The sequence below is a fragment of the Apium graveolens genome, chromosome 7 (assembly GCF_009905375.1).
Source record: "Apium graveolens cultivar Ventura chromosome 7, ASM990537v1, whole genome shotgun sequence".
In the NCBI taxonomy this organism is placed as follows: Eukaryota; Viridiplantae; Streptophyta; class Magnoliopsida; order Apiales; family Apiaceae; genus Apium; species Apium graveolens.
This window is the reverse complement of record NC_133653.1, coordinates 5,662,377-5,682,637: the sequence shown is the minus strand read 5'-3', so window position 1 is coordinate 5,682,637 and position 20,261 is coordinate 5,662,377. Positions and strand designations below refer to the sequence as shown.

Here is a 20,261-nt window from a genome sequence, read left to right as displayed (position 1 = left end):
TTATTATTTACCTTACTGTTTTGTGCATTTCCGTGTTAAAAGTATTAACTCTGTTTTTTAATATCTAAAATCAGCACACATGTAGGAGGTTTGACCCCATAATTAAAATTATTTTCTTAATTTTTTTGAAGATTTTTTTTATTTCACGAATAGAATATTTTAAAAGTGAAACTGTAATATATTAAAAAATAAACTGAGTAAGAGATAGCAATTTACTTGGGAGGGAGCTAGCATGATTTTCTTATTTTTTATAAGTGAACATTATTTATTTTATTCTTGTATTATATTTTCCATAAAATTCGAAGCTTCACCATTTATAACGACAAATAAGGAATTTTCAATGCAAATTTGTATATTCAAGTTCTGAAAAAAAGTCTCTGACAAGCTGAACTTATTTTGTCATGGGAACTCTGGGGGCAAAACACAAGCCTCTGACAACACCAAACTATATAAATGCTGCCTTAATTACATGAACCTCCCTCTTGTCATGTCCTTAGAGTAACGTTATATTTAGAGCGGATAATTTGGTACACGACACGTGAACACGACACGAAACGATACGAAAAATACGGATATGAGTTTTAATTTTTGATACACGAATGTACACGAACACGAAATTACACTATAGATTTAGTGTCGGATAAGGGTTTCAATTTAGGTACACGAAAGTACACGAAATTACACGAGATAGATATATTTATAAATTAATATATATAACACATGCATATATTTATGTATAAAATATAAATATAATATAAATATTTACAAGTTTTTATAAAATACTATGTAAAAATATATATATATATTTATATATAAACTATCCATATTTCATTAAATTATACATTTAAATAGATTTTTTTATATATTATATATATATATTTATATTATATTAATTTTTTATTTAATATACACACACGACACGATTCGAATCGGATATGAGTTTCAGATATAGGTACACGAAATAATTTCGGGTCGGATATGGATTTCGTGTTTTTGTACACGAAACACGAAAGTACACGACACGACCCGATTGCCCGCTCTAATTACATTACATACCTTGACAAATACTGATAGCCATAGCTTCTACAAATGTCACAGCCTAAAATTTAAAATTTTACGAAATTACAAAGAGCTGGCCTTTTCGTATACATTGCATGCATTTCACCAGGCCTTCATTTGAAGATGATGTTTATTTATATAATGTTGTTGTATTTAAGTTTTTCAACTTGTTCTTCTGAGCTTGCGTTTGATTTTTACGCTGATTCGTGTCCGTTGGTTGAAACAATGGTGAAGGACACGGTGAGATCAGCTTCCTTGAATGACCCTAAAGTTCCAGGGAAGCTTCTGCGTTTGCTGTTTCATGATTGCTTTGTGGAAGGGTGTGATGGATCGGTTTTGGTTCAGGGGAACGATACGGAGAGATCTGATCCTGCTAATGCTTCACTTGGAGGATTCGAGGTGATTGAAGCTGCTAAAAATGTGGTGGAGACTTTCTGTCCAGCTACTGTTTCTTGTGCTGATATTCTTGCTTTGGCTGCTAGAGACTCTGTTGAATTTGTAAGTTGATCCCAAAATTTTTAATGTTTTGTTACCTTTTTATAGTCTCTAGAAATCTCAATCTTCTTTTAAAGTAAAAAAATGTTGTTTATGATACTAAACAAGGTTGTGTTTTTAGTGGTAGTTGAGTGTACAAATAACTTGTCTGTTAAACGACAAGATTGTTTATCTCCGTGTTTGTCTTGATGCGAAAGTTTTGTGCACTGTGTTCGTTTTTCTCTAAAAAGTGAATGAATTGTTGTGATTTTAGTGGTAGTTGAGTGTTCAAATAACTTGTCTGTTAACGACAAGATTGCTTATCTGTCTGTTTTTACTGATACTAGAGTTCTGTGCACTGTGTTCGTTTTTTTGCACAAAGTGAATGAATTGTGACATGACTGTCATGCAGACAGGTGGACCTGGAATTGAAATTCCAACAGGCAGAAAAGATGGGAAAATTTCTTTGGCATCTAATGTGAGACCTAATATTGTGGACACAAGTTTTACTCTGAACCAGATGAAGCACATCTTCTCTGCCAAAGGCCTTTCTTTTGATGACCTTGTTACCCTCTCAGGTCTGCTTTCTCAATATCAACCTCTGTATTTCTTTCTCTAAGATGATAACAATAGCCAATTACATAAAATTTACTAATTTCTCGGCCAGGGGCACATACGATTGGATCAGCACATTGTAGCGCATTCAGTGAGAGGTTCAGACTCGATACAAAAGGCAAACTCAAACTCATTGACACGTCGCTGGACAGGACTTATGCAGCTGAGCTAACACAACAATGTGGCTCATCACAAGCACAGACATCAGTAACAGTTAACAACGATCCCGAAACTCCATTCATTTTCGATAATCAGTACTACCAGATGTTGTTAGCTCACAAGGGACTGTTCCAGTCTGATGCAGTGTTGCTTGATAATGCTAAAAGTTTGAAGAAAGTAGAAGAGTTTGCAAATGATAAAAACAGTTTCTTTGATAATTGGACTGAAGCATTTTTGAAGCTTGCTAGCATTGGAGTTAAGACAGGGGAGGATAGTGAGATTAGAAGATCTTGTTCTGTAATTAATGGATGAGAAATCAACTTACTAATATATTTGATTACCATTTTTATTTACCTGTACAACTTCAATTTATTTATTTTTCGAAAAAATGTATGAAGCTGTGATCAGTAATCCATTGTGAACCAGACACCCGGACACTATAACTTCAGTTGTTTAGTTGTAAAATATTGTTTAAAATTTAAGAAGATAAAACAACGTCTAGTTGTCTTTCCGTCAACTTTTTTTTATAAAGGCGCTCGTTCATAACATGCGATGGTTGACAGATCAGCGTGATTCCTACATCCACATCAATTTTCAACGCTAAACCTATCAGCGAAATTTCTTAAAGGATATATGATTTCAACAATCGATTGTTAGGGACCCGGACCTCGTAAAAAGTTTTTTTAAATCGTACTGAAGTTTAAGAAAGCCAGCTATTTATCACTTGAGTTTGGAATGTTTGAAATATAACTTGGAAAACATGCAACTTTGGAGCATCATGTCCCTTTATCAGAAATATGAAGCAAAGGCCAAGATTACTGCAGTTTCAGTTTATGAACTAAAATTATAAATTTCTGCATAACAAATTATTGCACTTTAGATTTCAGCAGAAACATTTAACATTTTACTGCAAAACTTCTACTAATAAGTTTTACACTAAAACTTCGATTAAAATGATTAAGTTGGATTATAATATTTCTTTTTGTTATGGGTTGATAATTTTAAACCAAATCAATTGGCGGGATCAGGGGTGTACACGGTTTGGTCAACCCGACCAATCCAATCCAAACCGACCCTATTTCGGCCAATCCAAACCGATTTTTTTAACCCAATACATATTTGGGTTGAAAAAATGTCAACCCGATTTAATTGGATTGGATATGAATTTTGATATTTTTAAACAAATCCAACCCCATCTGATTAAAAAATATACGTAAATGCTAATAAGTTAATCCAATAAATATGTTTAGGCCCGTTACATAGATCCATTTATCTGTAACTCTAAATATAACTTATAACCTCCGTATTCATAGTTCATTTCATAACAACAATAGATGTCTGACCGGTGTTAGGTTTTTACTTTAATGATTCATTCCAATATTTAAAGTATAAGAACTATAGTATCAGTCTTTTTGGTGTCAAAAATTGGATGCTTAAGACCTATTCAAGTATTTGAGTATTTGAGACCTATACTCTAACGGATGATTGTAATATAGTTTTGAACTATTTTCGAGTATTTGAGACTTTGAAACCTTATGTTTTAGTATAATATTTTTATATTAATTTTGTGTATTTAATAAACTGATCAAACCGATCCAAGTCGAACCAAACCGAAGTATACAAATTGGTTTGGTTTACAAATTTAAACGGTTCAAATTGGGTTGAAATTTTGAAAACTCGAATTAATTGGGTTGAATTGCTAAATTCTCTCAACTCGCAGTTAGGCCTAACCCGGCCAAACCGATACATATACTGGGGTGGATCACGAAAAGAAACTTTAATCTAGTCAACCCAACTCATTTACAATCCCCCTCCCCATTTAATTCCTTTCTTACCCCAACGAGTCTCAAAATATCCCTTGTACTGTGATAAATTCGAAACTTCAACGGTTCACAGTAAAACATTGGGAAAAAACTATATGATGCCAATAAATATGTCAGCTCGAGTTGTTGTTTGTCGATAAAATTTTGAAAGGAAAAGTCAATTACTCCCTCTCTACCGACCATTTTTTTATGATTTATTTTGAATATCCCTTCTAATTTTTTACATTTCAAATTTTTTAAAAAATGATACATTTCGTCCGTCCCAATATAAATATCCCTTTTTTGAAAAAAAAAATTACTCAAATTACTTGTTTCAATACAAATTTAAGGATAATTTTCCAAAACTATCTCTATATTTATTATTCCCAAAATTTGACTTTTAAAACTTAGCCCAATTTTATTTTCAATACATTAAATAAGGGTGTTTGGTGGAAAATCTTATCCAACTAACATTTTTATTAATATTCGTAATTTTTTTATAAGGGACAAATAATTTGAGTCAAAGGGAGTAGTTTTTATAATTTAAAATGTAATCAGATCCACTACTTATATACCCACTTATCAATCCTACCAATTATTCACTTTTTCAACTTTTGTTTACTAATTTATCATTTTTCATAATTTCCGTACCCAAACTGAACGGAGGGTTATATGTTTTCACCGTTTAATATTACAAAATTTTGACAAGTATAATTATAATCGGAAATTATGATTATTGAAATTGTACTATTAAGTCAAAAATATTTAATCTATTTAATGAATAATCTATAAATTATTTAATTTTTAAAAAATTATCGATAAGTATATAACTTAGAATTGACGTCGCGAACTACCTGTAAAATTGCAGAGTTGTATTCAGATCAAAACAGTATGAAAAGAAAAGAGGCAAGTATTTGATTAAACCTTTATTAATTTCTCTGTAATTTTCTTATTCTTTTTTATATTAAATTAGAGTTATTTTATTTGTGTTTTTTTTTGTAATGTTGATGAATGAATGAACAACGAAGCAGATAATTGAAAGGAAGAAGGCGATTAGTGAGATTATTAAGTGTGCTTGTGCTCCTGATAGAGATCATTTTTCTTCGTTTTCGCAGTTTCGACATTATGAGTATAATGGTACTTGCGCCTTTTATATTTATATAGTGTGTGTTTTGAAGATGTGTGTGTTTAGGTAATTGTTTAAGTATAAATTGATGTAGGTAATTGAGTGAAGATTGATGATTGGGAGCGGTGTGATTGGTGATTTGTGTTGTTGTGGATGTTATGTGGAGGCGGTTGTGGAGTTTGTAGCGTAAAATGAGGGAGAGAGGGAGTGGGAGAGAGATTGAGAGAGGAAGTGAGAGTGAGAGAGAGATAGAGAGAGTGAGGGAGAGGGAGAGAGAGGAGTGAGAGTGAGAGGGAGAGTGAGTGAGAGGGAGTAGGAGTGAGGCCAAGAGAGAGTAGGTATGACAGGGAGAGAGTAGGAGCGAAAACAATTAAAAGAGTTGGAGTGCGAGGGAGAGAGAAAGAGAGAGTATGAGAGAGAGAGAGTAGGAGTGAGAAGAATTGAGAGAGTCGGAGTGAGAGGGAGAGAGGGAGAGAGGGAGAGAGGGAGAAACATGTAGCAGGTGATTGTAATACTATTTTGCTTATTCTAGTTGCTATGGAGAACCTTGACGGCGTGATGCATCACACACACACACACTCACAGAGGCTTTTTCTCAAAGGAAAACAAAACTATTGATTCGTGAATTTAAGGCGGATGATTTTACTAATTTTCAGTATTCATTTCACGTTGGTTTTCATTAAAATTAGACTCTCCCTGTATATGTACGCCATTACCTTATTGCATAATGTATCATTGTTGTTAATTTTGTTACTAGGTCACTCTTTTTGCTTGAAGTCGGGATGCGGGGATAAGCTCTCATCAAAATTGAAGCACTATATACAGAACATCCTAAAGGTTGCAGTTTAATTGTAGTTACATTAGTTTTTTTTGTGTTTTGTATATATAAGTAATATTGGTTTTTAATGTATTCCATTTTAAAGGTCAATATGGAGAGAGTGTATGGATCTGAGTGGCAAGCTGAGGAAAAGACTAAGCGCAAAGAAATGGTTTCTCCGGAAGCGCGCTATATATTTGTATACGAGACTGTGGATAGTGATGCTTATCGGATGTCTGAAACTGTCGGAGAAAGAGGGTCTCAAACTGTTTGTGCAAGTGATAAGGACACCATTGTTGGATTTGTGCACTTCCGATTTACTTTAGAAGAAGAAGTACCTGTTCTTTATGTATACGAATTGCAGCTCGAGCCTCGTGTTCAAGGAAAGGGGCTGGGGAAGTTCTTGATGCAATTAATTGAGCTTATAGCATGTGAGGTTATTTACTTCTCCCTTCTTTCTTTTAATATTCTAGTTACTAATAGAATAGATAAAGCAATTATGAATTGTAGATGAACTTATGTGACTATCTTGCTTGCAGTTTAAATGGAGTGTCCAATTTGAGTATTTGACACATGTAATTTATTGAGTCCGGCCCATGTATCCTCAGATTTGTTGAAATAAAGTGTCTAAACCTATATTTGTGTACAGATGTGGACTGTCAGATACGTGTGTTACAGACGGAAAGAGATAGTTCATGATATGTAGTACTTAGCTTTAACTGTAAAACCTTAAGCACACGTCCTTTGTTAAAACCTGCACTATTATCATTCATCAAGTGTTTATCTTTTGTTTAAGCCTACGACACATGTGCTTTACAATTATTTTCAATATTATAACTAAACATCTTATCATTGCTTGTAGTGTCATGTTTGGCCTTTGTCCTAGCTGAAGTTTATATGTGTTCTTTCTTGTGTTTGATTATGAGAGGATAAACACGTTGGTAATACATGACATGGAGATATATTGTATTTCAGAATCGTATGAGTGCTGTGGTGCTAACTGTTCAAAAAGAAAATTTCTCAGCGTTGAACTTCTATACAAGTAAACTAAGGTAATCTTCGCGGAAGTACATTATTATCATTATCGGTTTTGCCGCGTAGCACATGCTGTGGTAATTCTTGATAAAACCTTTTAAATTTCTAGTTGCAACTTTATATCTAACAATCGAAAAAAAATTAATTTATACAGGTACACAATATCTAGTATATCACCATCAAGAGTAAATCAATTGGTAATTAGAAAGATCTTTCACTCTCTTTATAGAATGTGATACTGCATATTTACAGGTATCTAACTGATATATACACTTCCGCAGATAGGACTTGAGAGAAGTTATGAGATTCTCTGTAAGATATTTGTTGATGAAGCAAAAGCTATTCTTGAGGTAATTTCCTCATTGTACATTCTGCTTACCATAGTTGTCAAGGCGTCGCCTAGGTGGCGTCTAGGCGCCGCCTAGGCGGCAAAAAACCGAAAGGCGTCCGACCCGCCTTAGTTTTTAAGGGGTAGGCGACGCCTAGGTCTTCCTAAGTCCGTCTAAGTCCGCCTAGGCCGCCTAATTTCGTCTTATTTCCGCCTAGTCCGTCTTATGTTCGCCTAGTTTCAAGTCAACCATGCCCAAATAACTTTTGACCAGATTCATTCATATTTGAGTTATATGAACCTATATTGTGTTGTAAACATTATGTCCGTCAAAACTCACCAGTAAAACCTCATCTACAACAATCTAAAGAGGAAAAAGGAGAACGAATCATCTCCTACCAAAGAATTAATTCAGTATTATTATCAAGTTATTATTCTTTAAATCTTTACAAACACCCACACCCACATGCACATATGCATAGTAAATCCATTTGTCTGTAATTTGTGTACAATACTTCAGTAGTATAACTATAGTATTCTATTTTATTATAATATATAAATATGTGTGTATAAAAAAACCAATATATATAGCCAAAAGTATAATCCGTCTAATGGTCGCCTATGCGAGCGCCTAACCGCCTAGGCCGTTAGGCGGTGCACTAGCGCCTAGCACCACCTTTACGCCTTAACAAGTATGCTGCTTACAAGCCTAAATGTTAAAATGAACAATGGATACATCATACATGTTTACGCTACGGATTTTAGTTTTGGTAATCATCAACTATGAAATTTTTGAGGAAATTCTTTGATGATCTCAACATTAAAAGATTCAGATGCATGTAAAGAAAATATAATCTTGTTCAGCAAATTTGTGTACTGTTACTGAATAACTGGTTTCACTGGCTGATTTTAACTGTCATTCTAACCAAAATTTTCTTTTTGAATAGGTCGGCCATAACCCATATATCAGTTTTTCAAAAATAGCTTCGACAATGTCAACAATAAAAGATTAATATGCATGCAAAGAAAATATAATCCTATTCAGCAATTTGTGTAATGTCACTGAATAACTGGTTTCACTGGTTGATTTTAACTGTAATTTAAGGATTTGAATTTTGGCTTCAAGCTTCTACGTTGTTACATCTGTACCCATCATGTCTAGGTTATCATAAAGCTTTTAATCAAGAATATGATATTATATTAATCCAGAATCGTATTTTAATATATGTTTTATTGTAATTAAAGTTCACTAATTTGTCATAGGTTCTAATGTGAATATGCTTATTCACTTATTTTTGCATGATGTTAAGATCCATAAGGTTGGATTATATAAAAAATAATCATTTTATACCTTTTTAGGGGTGTCAATAAAAAAGTTACCTAGAGTGGACTTTAGAAACTCCAAGTCCTCTTTATATATATATATATAAATGTCTGAAAGAGTATAGGAAAGCTACTCAGTATTTTTTAAGCTGCTCCTGCCCAGAGATATACTGATTTTACATTAAATTTTAGTCTTTACAGTCATAACAGCCTCATATATGGCTATTTTGAGAGGCTATGCCTTCTCTTGTTGATATCAAGTCCCCAACTTGTTGCTGAATTTGATAAACCTTAGTTTTCGTTCATAGAAAGTAATCATTGATTACTAGTAAGTTAGTAGCACTCCCACGTATTGAGATCCTGTAATTTTATTCAATGGTATGAACCGAACACAAAGGTTCATTGGTAACAATAAGTGGGTCATCTGTTCTAGTTGTACTTAAAATATGTCATATTATTTAGTGCTTTGGTTAATCTGATTATTAATGCGTGCTAATACAGATTTGGTAGAGTATATTATGTAGCTTAATCCTCGTAGATATTGTTATTTTGCTTAGCTCTAGAACTTTAGACAGTGTTTGTTGGCTGCTAAGATTTTGAGAACACCAAGCCTGAACACATCATTCAACAAGTAAGGCTTCACCAAATCCATATTATGTAAATGGGATTATAGGCTAGTGTATATATAGAAATCAACCATGATTAAACTTATTGAACAAACAATATTTGATTTACAAATGATCTCCCGATAAAAAATTTATATCTATGAAGATGGAAGCTTTATTATAGGTGCAAAAGCATAATAAAGGCAAAACAAGTCGTGACAAGGGTTTCTGTTCAATCAACTTTGGAATCGGTGAACTATTGGAATTCTCATGAGATAGGATGCTTTTGTATATTGACACACTTTTTATACTTCGTTAGGTATATAACGGCAGCCTTCAGTACTCCCTCCATTAAATTGGCAAAGAAGAAAGACAAAAGGAAACGTTAACTAACTAAGAACAGGCAATGCTGGAGAGCCAAAAACTTGGCAAGAAAAACACTCAACCGTTTACTGAGAAAGTGAACTCGTCATCTGTCAGTCCTCGTGAAGAGTACACATCATCACTTGCATAAGAAGAGTGATCGTCATCACTGTTTCTCTCCTTAAGCTCATCAATCTTCTCAAGAGCCTCCTTTAAATCCCACCTTCTCTCTACATTCCATTCACAACAACACATTCCAATCTTTAGTAGTTTCAGCATTTCACCTTGTCCATTGGTTGTCCCTTTCATGTCTTTATCAAACACCTCCCCTGTCCACTCTTCTCGAACAACAGAATTTACCCAGCTTGCTAAATCTGCATTTCCTCCCTTCCCCTGCTTTAAGTAATTTGCTGGAAACTTTCCAGTCAGCATCTCAAGTATTAGAATTCCCAGACACCAAACATCTGTCTTTCTCGTGACGCGATTATTTTGGGCCAACTCTGGGGACTTATAGGCCACCATAAACTGATAGGAGTGTTCCTTATTGATTACAGGAACTAAAGCATAATCCGATAACAGAGGTACAAATGTGCCATCTAATAGCACATTGGACGACTTCAAGTGACCATGGGGTAGGGCTAGGCTGGGAAACGCTTTGTATAGATAATCTAATCCTTTACCTACTCCTTTGATGATTCTAAGGCGTGTTGGCCAATCAAGTCCTGGTTGATTAGGTTTGAGATTACCTGTGTACAAAATAAATATTAAGATTTGAAAAGTTCAAGTGCAGGCTCTACTGCTAGAGTACTATAGTATATTCTAAAGGAAACTCCAGAAATTTCATCCAGGTCAATGTGTCTATATGCATTTGATGGTATGTATGCACTACATGAAATTCTTGCAATAGATAAAATCAACTTACCGTGGAGATGACTAGCTAGGCTACCATTTTCAGCAAAGTCGGTGACCAAAAGCTTTTCTTCCTTTTTGTAGTAAAACGCCACAAGCGGCAGCAGATTAGGGTGTGACAAACTTCCTAGCTTTCTCATATGCTCATAAAAATCTTCTTTTCCCACATTGCTCATCTGCTTATATCTTTTTACAACCATGGCTGGTCCACTCAAAAGGATTGCCTTGTATGATGATCCAAAGCTTCCGCTGCCTAAAACTTCAGCAGATGCTCTTAGGAGGTCTTGCAACTCGAACCTCTCTGTGCCATTCCGCACAAAATGTAGTTTTCCAGTCTGTTCAGTTTTCTTGTAGTTGTCAGCTGTGTGTTTAGGCAATCCAATTTCCGTTCTATGATCATATTTGAACTTGGGCTCTTTCTTTGCGGTTTTAGTTGACCCCAGTCTTTCTACTTTTGGCGCCTTGCGTCTGTTTCTCCTGTGAAACAATAATAAAGTAATGACAATAACAGCTAAAGCAATTGCCCCAACTGCAGCAACAATGATGGCGACTTTCGGGAAAGATTTCTTCTTAGAAGGTGGACATTTGTTCAAAGGCGCACCACATAAATTATTTCCTGCTCCATCATTAAAAGAAATATATGTTTACTACAATTGATCCATAAATAATGCGTTTCTGAGGAGATAGTGTATTATCTTATATGTGTTTTTATGTTACCATTATTATCCTTGATGTGCACCCAGCATAATCAGTTCGTATAAATTGAAGTTTTTTATAACCAGGACATCAAGTGATATATGAGGACAGTTTTGTGTAATTTTTAAACTGATATATAAGGACAGCTTTTTGTAATTGTTAAACTGTGCATTATAAGGAAGCCTTGGTTAAAAAAAAAAAATTGAAGCTAATAAACTGTTTGGTTTTTGTCATTTTCAGGGATAACATGCACGGCACAAAAAATAGATTACTTCAAGGAAGACGCTTCAAAAACAACGGTATCCTTATTCAAATCTTTATCCACATCTTCCGATGTGTGAATCCATTCCTGATAACATCCTTATTACAATTTACAAATAACAGATTCATTAAAATCTCCCTAGAACAAATGACAAATTATTAACATTTTTATAATATTTTATGCCTGAGTTCTTATTACAATGCAAATTTGGTTGGAGAGAGACGTTGGTAATTTGTGTATGAATATTAATTATTATATTGACATAAAGTTAAAAAATCTTGTAATACCTACTGGTTAACAGCATTTCTTAGATTATTAATTAAATATAGGATCTTGCGATACTTACCAGCGAAAAAACTTGCAGTCTCATCACTTAGGACAGACGGAATTGGACCTTCAAGTTTGTTGTTGGCAAAATTGGCAAACAGTTCTTTTTGTTTAAAATTTGGTATTTCACCTTCAAACTTGTTATTTTGCAGCTGCAGATCTACAAGTTTAGATAAAGTTGCAAGGGATTTTGGAATTTTTCCAGTGAACTTGTTGTTTCCCAGATAGACTCTCCTCATTAAATTCATACCCTTGAAAGCATCACCGGGAATCTCTCCAGAAAAGTTGTTGTTTGCCAGGTAGAGTGTTCGAAGACCGCGGATTTTGTTTATGTTACTAGGAATTGGCCCGTCAAAGTTGTTGTTCATCAAGCTTAAACTATGCAAAGATGGCAACTTCGATAAGGACTCAACATCTATGATGCCTGAGAGCCCCATGAATTCAAGCTGCAACCCTGTGAAACTGTCTGCTTTGCAGATCAGGCCATTCCAGTTCGGATTATTACCATTACATAGTGAAACATCTTCATTCCAATTAGCTAGTGCACCGGCATTTGATAAAGTTTTTTTGAAGTCCAGAAGAATCTCTTTTTCTGAATCATCCGACGCCCCTACAATGAAGCACATTAACAGTGCATAAAGCAAAATAGGCCACCTCATTTCCATACAAGCTTTGTCCTGCTCGTGTGCTCTGCTACAGCTGAATTCTTATTGCAGTTCTTTTTCTTCCTCCGCGGTGTCTGAGAATAGGAGGTATGTCTTGTTTATCAAATGCAGTAGTGAAATGAGGTGGAGTGGAATGGTTAAAGCCTTAGGAGAAAGCAAAGATGTGCTGGGGGAGAGACAAAGAAGAAGGGTGGTATTGACGAGGCCTTTCCTGCAAACTATGAGCTGTTTTAATCAAGCCGGCATTGCGCAGTTTCAATACGGTGTTGGCCAGTTTGGCTTGATGTCATGCTTAAGATAATCTGGTATTTGTACTGTTCTTGTTTGGTGTGATGTTAAAATATATAACTACTAAAGTTATTGCATAATCTTGTTTGCTCTTGTTATTGATGATTATCTTTTGTTTAATCTGTATTGTAATCTCAGCCGTCTCACTACTACTTACAACTATATTGAAACAATCTAAATTCTTCTTAGTATCTGATAGCTAAGAATGTCCTCGACTATTTGTCTATTAGAGCCCCAAAATAATTAAGCTACAAAAGACACGGAATCTTTTCTGTCATTAAATTGGATCCAATCAAATTCACCCTTTTAAATAATACTTTCCTCCGTTCAATCCAATTGTTAACATTTGGGTTAGACCCGAAAGTTAAAAAAAAAAACTCAGCTCCAACACTCGTACCAGTGAATAAGTAACCGTTTCATAAAAAAATAACTTGATTTATATGTACCAGTGACATCGTTTGCTTCAGTGTCCTAAATTCTTTTAGAATCTTACACTAATTTATAGAAGTGCACTTGCTCAAAACCTTACATATAACCTATAAGGAAGTTGTGTCACTCGATCAACCTGTTGGTGAAATGCAACAAAAAAAATTTTTGGCCTATAGAATTTTTTGTAATTTACTCGTTTTCCTGCAATTCTTTTTTTCTTTTACACAAATACTAAACCTGCTGGTAATAATTAAGTAAGAGCATTAGGCAGAAAAGTAACCTTTCAAAAGAAACAAGTACCCAGTGTTAATCAAGATAATAAACCTGCTGGTAATAATTAAGTAAGAGCATTAGGCAGAAAAGTAACCTTTCAAAAGAAACAAGTACCCAGTGTTAATCAAGATAAGAATGGTTGACTGTATGCCATGTGTATGCTGATGTGGCATAACAGTGTTTCCCGCCAAAAAGTTTGTTAGTAGGCTCTCATATAGTTCAGTAGTTTTGTGAGAGAGAATAGCTCTCATTTTTCCTGTATCTTCAAACACTGTAAATTGAGACTTCATTTCTCTCTGTAGGATAAAAACAACTTCATCTTTGAGCTTAATAAATGTGCAGTGTTCTTCTTCTTCAATATATTTATGTGTTGATGTTGCTGCAGTTGTATAATTTCTAACACCCAGGAACTACGTACTATCCAAAACGACTCAAATTCCGAGGCTTGACAATACTGATACAATAATTATTTGCCACCTCTTGCTTTTTCAAACCCTTTCAGTGAAACAAGACTCTCGGTGTACATGACAGCTAAGTGATGACTAGCTACTATATCTCCACAAACCTTCTTTGTTGCATTCTTTTTGTAGTCGTAAAAGAAGTATCTATCATCATAACTTGTAGCTAATATCTGTCTCCGATCTGCCTCAATATTGAACATTTTAATCCAAGACATCTTGTCGCCATAACTATTATCCAATGTCCATTAACTTACTTCTCCACCACCTGCGAAAACCATAGCAACAGAATCTTCGAATTTTAAAACACGAGATATTTTGTTTTTGTACTGCAATGGATAAAAATATACCACAAATACCTCATTATGCAAATCAAAGGATACTAATTCCCTAACACCATCCATATACAATATTCCGGTCTCAAGCTGGACACATTTGGAATTTAAGTGAACAATCATCCTTGGTACTGTTTCAGGAACATGAATCCTTTTCCAGCAATCATCATTAGAGGAATAAAGTTCAGCTTCTACGCGTGAAAAATTAACCATTCTAAGAATCTTGTATCATTGGAACCAGAATCAAAACCAAACCCAATACGACAATGACACGTATTCGGGTACTTATTTCTAGGGGTAGGAATTATCTTTAACCGCCTAATTAACGGATTCCATACACACATTTTATAGCAGAACAAATCAGTGAGACAAATAAGACCGTTATAGGAAACTGCATGATGAGTCATGTGTTTGCATTGTGGCGGCAACGTTAGGGTAAAGAAATCTTTATGAGTAATATTTGTGTAGACTAGGTCTTTTACATTAGTAAGTAAGGCAACACGGGTTTGTTCTTTCCGGGATTTGGAAACATATCAGTTCAGACACCTCATTCTATGTTTCCAGCATATACTATGTACATTGATGATGATCCTCTTTCTGCTTCTGTTCTTAATCAGTCAGATGTGTATTCAGAGATTGTCACTTCTGAAGATTCCCAGTTAGAATTTGACTCTACTGATACCCCAATTTCAAGTTCTGAGTCTACTACTTCTCAAGCTTCTTCAGGTGATGCAAGTGATCCACCTTGTCATGTTAACAGACCTGTCAGACACAGAAAATTACCAACCAAGTTTGAGGATTTTGTTGACATTCCAAGACATTTGGTGTCTACTGTTAGTACTGAGCAGTCTCTGCAAATTGTTGAACCTCAGTTTTACAAACAGGCAGTTCAGATACCTGAGTGGTGTGAGGCCATGAATGTGGAGTTAGCTGCTCTTGAAGCTAATCACACATGGGAGGTTGCTCCACTTCCTGCTACTAAGAAAGTTGTGGGCTGTAAGTGGCTATACAAAGTTAAATACCTGGCCAATGGCAAGATTGACAGATTTAAAGCTAGGTTAGTAGCCAAAGGTTTCACTCAAACAGCAAATATGGATTATTTTGAAACCTTTGCACCTGTAGCCAAGATGACTTCATTCAGAGTGTTATTGGCTTTGGCTGCTATGTATTCTTGGAAGATCACACAACTTGATGTCACTAATGCCTTTCTTCATGGCATCCTGGATGAGGAGGTATACATGACATGTCCAGATGGCTATACAATTCCTACTCATATCTTACAACAATTTCCAAATCCAAAATTGGTATGTAAACTGCTTAAGTCTTTGTATGGACTTAAACAAGCTCCAAGACAGTGGTTTATTGCTCTTTCTGCAGCATTACCTTCTTTTGGATTTATGCAAACTTCGGGAGATCCAAGTCTGTTTGTGTACAAACAAGGAAACTCACTTCTGTATCTGCTCATCTATGTGGATGATATGCTTATGACCGGAAATGACTCTGTGTTAATGTCTCAAGTAACTGAATTTCTCAATTCTCATTTCAAGATCAAAGATTTAGGTGACTTACATTTCTTTCTAGGTATTCAAGTTACTAGAACCTCAGCTGGTATCTTCATGAATCAATCCCAGTATGTGTTGGATATTTTGACAAGCTTTTCTGAGTTCAAGTCAAAAACTTCTCTTGTTCCAATAGAACAACATCATGAGCTGCTTCATGAATCTGATAGTCCTCTGTTGTCTAATGTTACAGCCTATAGAAGGCTGGTGGGTAAACTAATATATCTTACCATATCCAGACCCGACTTGTCCTATGGGGTACATGTTCTAGCTCAATTTATGCATAAATCTCAGTCCATTCACTGGCATGCTGCACTAAAGCTGGTTAGGTATCTTAATCACACAACTTCACAGGGCTTATTTTACAAATCTCATACTAATCATGTACTCAAAGCTTTCTGTGATGCTGATTGGGGAGGGTGTCAAGTTACACGTCAGTCCTTAACTGGATACTGTCTCACATTGGGGGATACATTGGTTTCCTGGAAATGTAAGAAGCAACATGTTATTTCTCGGTCTTCTGCTGAGGCAGAATATAGAAGCATGGTTGATGTCACTTGTGAAATTACTTGGTTGGTGTCCTTGCTCACTGAACTTCATGTGTCTAATATTACTCCAGTGCCTTTGTTTTGTGACAATCAATCTGCTTTGTACATTGCTTCAAATCCTGTTTTTCATGAGCGCACAAAGTATATTGAGATTGATTGTCATCTTGTTCGGCAAAAGCTCAAGCATGGTCTTATCTCTCCTCAGCATGTGTCTACTTTGAATCAGCCTGCAGACTTGTTTACTAAGGCTGTATCTTCAGCTCAACTATCATTCTTGTTGTCCAAGTTAGGAGTTTCCACCGGTGTTTCTCCTCCTAACTTGAGGGGGGATGTTAGTCAAGATAAGAATGGTTGACTGTATGCCATGTGTATGCTGATGTGGCATAACAGTGTTTCCTGCCAAAAAGTTTGTTAGTAGGCTCTCATATAGTTCAGTAGTTTTGTGAGAGAGAATAGCTCTCATTTTTCCTGTATCTTCAAACACTGTAAATTGAGACTTCATTTCTCTCTGTAGGATAAAAACAACAACTTCATCTTTGAGCTTAATGAATGTGCAGTGTTCTTCTTCTTCAATATATTTATGTGTTGATGTTGCTGCAGTTGTATGATTTCTAACACCCAGGAACTACGTACTATCCAAAACGACTCAAATTCCGAGGCTTGACAATACTGATACAATAATTATTTGCCACCTCTTGCTTTTTCAAACCCTTTCAGTGAAACAAGACTCTCGGTGTACATGACAGCTAAGTGATGACTAGCTATTATATCTCCACAAACCTTATTTGTTGCATTCTTTTTGTAGTCGTAAAAGAAGTATCTATCATCATAACTTGTAGCTAATATCTGTCTCCGATCTTTCTCAATATTGAACATTTTAATCCAAGACATCTTGTCGCCATAACTATTATCCAATGTCCATTAACTTACTTCTCCACCACCTGCTAAAACCATAGCAACAGAATCTTCGAATTTTAAAACACGAGATATTTTGTTTTTGTACTGCAATGGATAAAAATATACCACAAACACCTCATTATGCAAATCAAAGGATACTAATTCCCTAACACCATCCATATACAATATTCCGGTCTCAAGCTGGACACATTTGGAATTTAAGTGAACAATCATCCTTGGTACTGTTTCAGGAACATGAATCCTTTTCCAACAATCATCATTAGAGGAATAAAGTTCAGCTTCTACGCGTGAAAAATTAACCATCCTAAGAATCTTGTATCATTGGAACCAGAATCAAAACCAAACCCAATACGACAATGACACGTATTCGGGTACTTATTTCTAGGGGTAGGAATTATCTTTAACCGCCTAGTTAACGGATTCCATACACACATTTTATAGCAGAACAGATCAGTGAGACAAATAAGACCATTATAGGAAACTGCATGATGAGTCATGTGTTTGCATTGTGGCGGCAACGTTAGGGTAAAGAAATCTTTATGAGTAATATTTGTGTAGACTAGGTCTTTTACATTAGTAAGTAAGGCAACACGGGCTTGTTCTTTCCGGGATTTGGCGAGAAGAGTGTCGACGAATTGAGGGTTTGATATAATGGATTGCCATAGTTTGCAAACGGCAGTGAATCAGAGCAATGATTTTGCATGCAACAATGGAAGTATTTTCAATATAATGTCTTCTGGTATATAAAAACTGCTCATGTTGTTCTCCGTTCAGCGTGAATATAAAGTTTGAAGATAACCAAATTAGGGTTTATTTGTTCTAAACCCTAATACTTTTGTAAAGGAACCTTCATAATTATATATATACTGTTGGGCCAAAATTAGGGTTTCCAACCACTTACTATGTAAAAGAAAAAATCCGGAGGCCCATGAGCTATGCCGGTTTTTTTATCTTAATTTCTGAATTTTTAGTTAATATATTAAGGGTGATAATCCATGGAGGGATTTCTTAGATACAAATCCGTAGAAAATCATTATTTAAAAAATATAAATACATAATTTGTTTTATGTTTTATCATATATAATTAAAAAAATTAATTACCAAATTAAAAACGAAGTGACACGATTTCTTTATTTAAAAAATCATTGAAATTTGATGAAAATTTAAAGTGGTTTTGTAGTAGAATCACAGTAAAATCACATTTATCCAAAATTATTTTTCAATACAATCAAATTCAAAATCAATTGTTTTTTTCAAATTTAAATTGTTAAACGTTTTATTATATTTAAATATAATTATTATTCTATATTAGCAACATATTTGATTAAATTCTATATTAGAATCAAGAGTTCTCTACGGTTCTCTATATAAAAGGGGTTCTCTCTTGAACAATATATTAATACTAATTTATATCTACTAATTTATATCTAATATAGTTTAATTGTAATATATGACAATCATTATTTAAAAAATATAAATTCATAATTATTTTATTTTTTATTATATATATATAGCTACAAATTTTAATTACCAAACTAGAAATGAAGTTGCACAATCTTTTACCTGTTGTCCATCGACTACGCCTTTTGTTTATTTTAAAAATTATTAAAATTTGATGAAATTGTTTAAAGGGGTTCTAAAGTAGAATCACAGTAAAATCAAATTTATCCAAAATTATTACACAATGGAATCAAATTTAAAATCTAACTTTTGTTTTACAAATTTTATTTGTTAAACATTTTATTATATTTATAATTATTATTCTACATTATTAACGAATTTGATAAAATTTTATAATAGAATTAAGAATTTTTTACGATTCTCTACATAAGAGTGTTGTGTGTTGAAGAAAGACATATAATATATATATATATACATATATACATATATATAGTTGACGAGACTCGAAAGAGTCTATATTAATATATACGCAAACGATCAATTGCACTTCTATATTAATTTCCAGTGACTCTATATTGAGTATTATATTACAAACCAATGAACCAAAATAGTTATGTTCGCTAATTCCGACTAAGATTTTCCTCTTAGCTTTAAGGCCTTATTCTGTGCTTGATAAACGACCTTGCAAAATCCGATAATTTTGAAATCATTACTTAATTTTCATAAAAAAATATAATAACTAATTTTTTTTTCAAAAAATATGTGAGAACTAGGCTAACTTTTTATTCATCCAAACATCAACTTGGGGTAAAATGTAGAGGTTATATATCACAAAAAAATGTATAGATTATAAATAATAAAATAATTTGACATTAATTAACAAGAGATTCTTATGTAAATCATATTAAATTACAAATAATAATACAAAAAACATTATACTATAACTCTCGAAACATGATGATATTGAATATATGTGTTTTTGTACTTTCAAACTAAGTACGAACTAACCTTCATCATTTTTGCCCGAGAGAGATGGTAACGTGCTAAATTGTGACTTGGAACGAGAGCCGATACAATGATATTTTATATTAATAGAACTTATTATCTAAGATAATTTTACAATGCATCTTGATTTTTGTAGGATTTTTTTACATTGAATCTCTCAAATTTATACAGCTTACTTAATTGTTGCAATAATTTTCAATCTAATTAAATGAATATCTTTAAGAAGATTTGACCAAAGTCGATATCTATACTATACTATTATAAGCAGAACACCCTTTATTTGGTAGTTGCTCGGTACAGTTGTTTGGTAGTTGCTCGGTACAGTTGTTTGATACGATAAATAACAACTGTCAGATCTAAAGTCAGAAAAATGAGAATCATTGGATACAATAATAAAATATTATTATATTAATATTTAAACTGCTCTCATGGATTCAGGGTTCGAACTCCGTCAACAACTTATTATATTTAAACTTTTATAT

The 20,261-nt window shown here is 34.0% G+C and overlaps 3 protein-coding genes across 3 annotated transcripts; 2 read left to right on the top strand and 1 right to left on the bottom strand.

The window, feature by feature from the left end:
* The first annotated feature begins 1,062 nt into the window (after nt 1-1,062).
* On the top strand, nt 1,063-2,778 carry LOC141672498 (peroxidase 18-like). The gene is made up of 3 exons (XM_074479116.1): nt 1,063-1,557; nt 1,946-2,111; nt 2,201-2,778. The coding sequence occupies exons 1-3, from the start codon at nt 1,183-1,185 to the stop codon at nt 2,617-2,619; spliced, it is 960 nt and encodes a 319-aa protein (XP_074335217.1). The 5' UTR covers nt 1,063-1,182; the 3' UTR covers nt 2,620-2,778.
* Nucleotides 2,779-4,967: 2,189 nt separating this feature from the next.
* LOC141672215 (uncharacterized) lies at nt 4,968-11,610 on the top strand. The gene is made up of 7 exons (XM_074478755.1): nt 4,968-5,015; nt 5,141-5,246; nt 5,993-6,072; nt 6,159-6,488; nt 7,028-7,104; nt 7,369-7,437; nt 11,552-11,610. Exons 1-6 carry the CDS (start codon nt 5,001-5,003, stop codon nt 7,370-7,372), a joined length of 612 nt encoding a protein of 203 aa, XP_074334856.1. The 5' UTR covers nt 4,968-5,000; the 3' UTR covers nt 7,373-7,437; nt 11,552-11,610.
* On the bottom strand, nt 9,758-14,231 carry LOC141673165 (pollen receptor-like kinase 4). The gene is made up of 4 exons (XM_074479898.1): nt 14,033-14,231; nt 11,920-12,510; nt 10,629-11,231; nt 9,758-10,452 (listed from the first exon to the last, which is right to left on the bottom strand). The coding sequence occupies exons 1-4, from the start codon at nt 14,229-14,231 to the stop codon at nt 9,785-9,787; spliced, it is 2,061 nt and encodes a 686-aa protein (XP_074335999.1). The 3' UTR covers nt 9,758-9,784.
* Between the last annotated feature and the right edge of the window lie 6,030 nt (nt 14,232-20,261).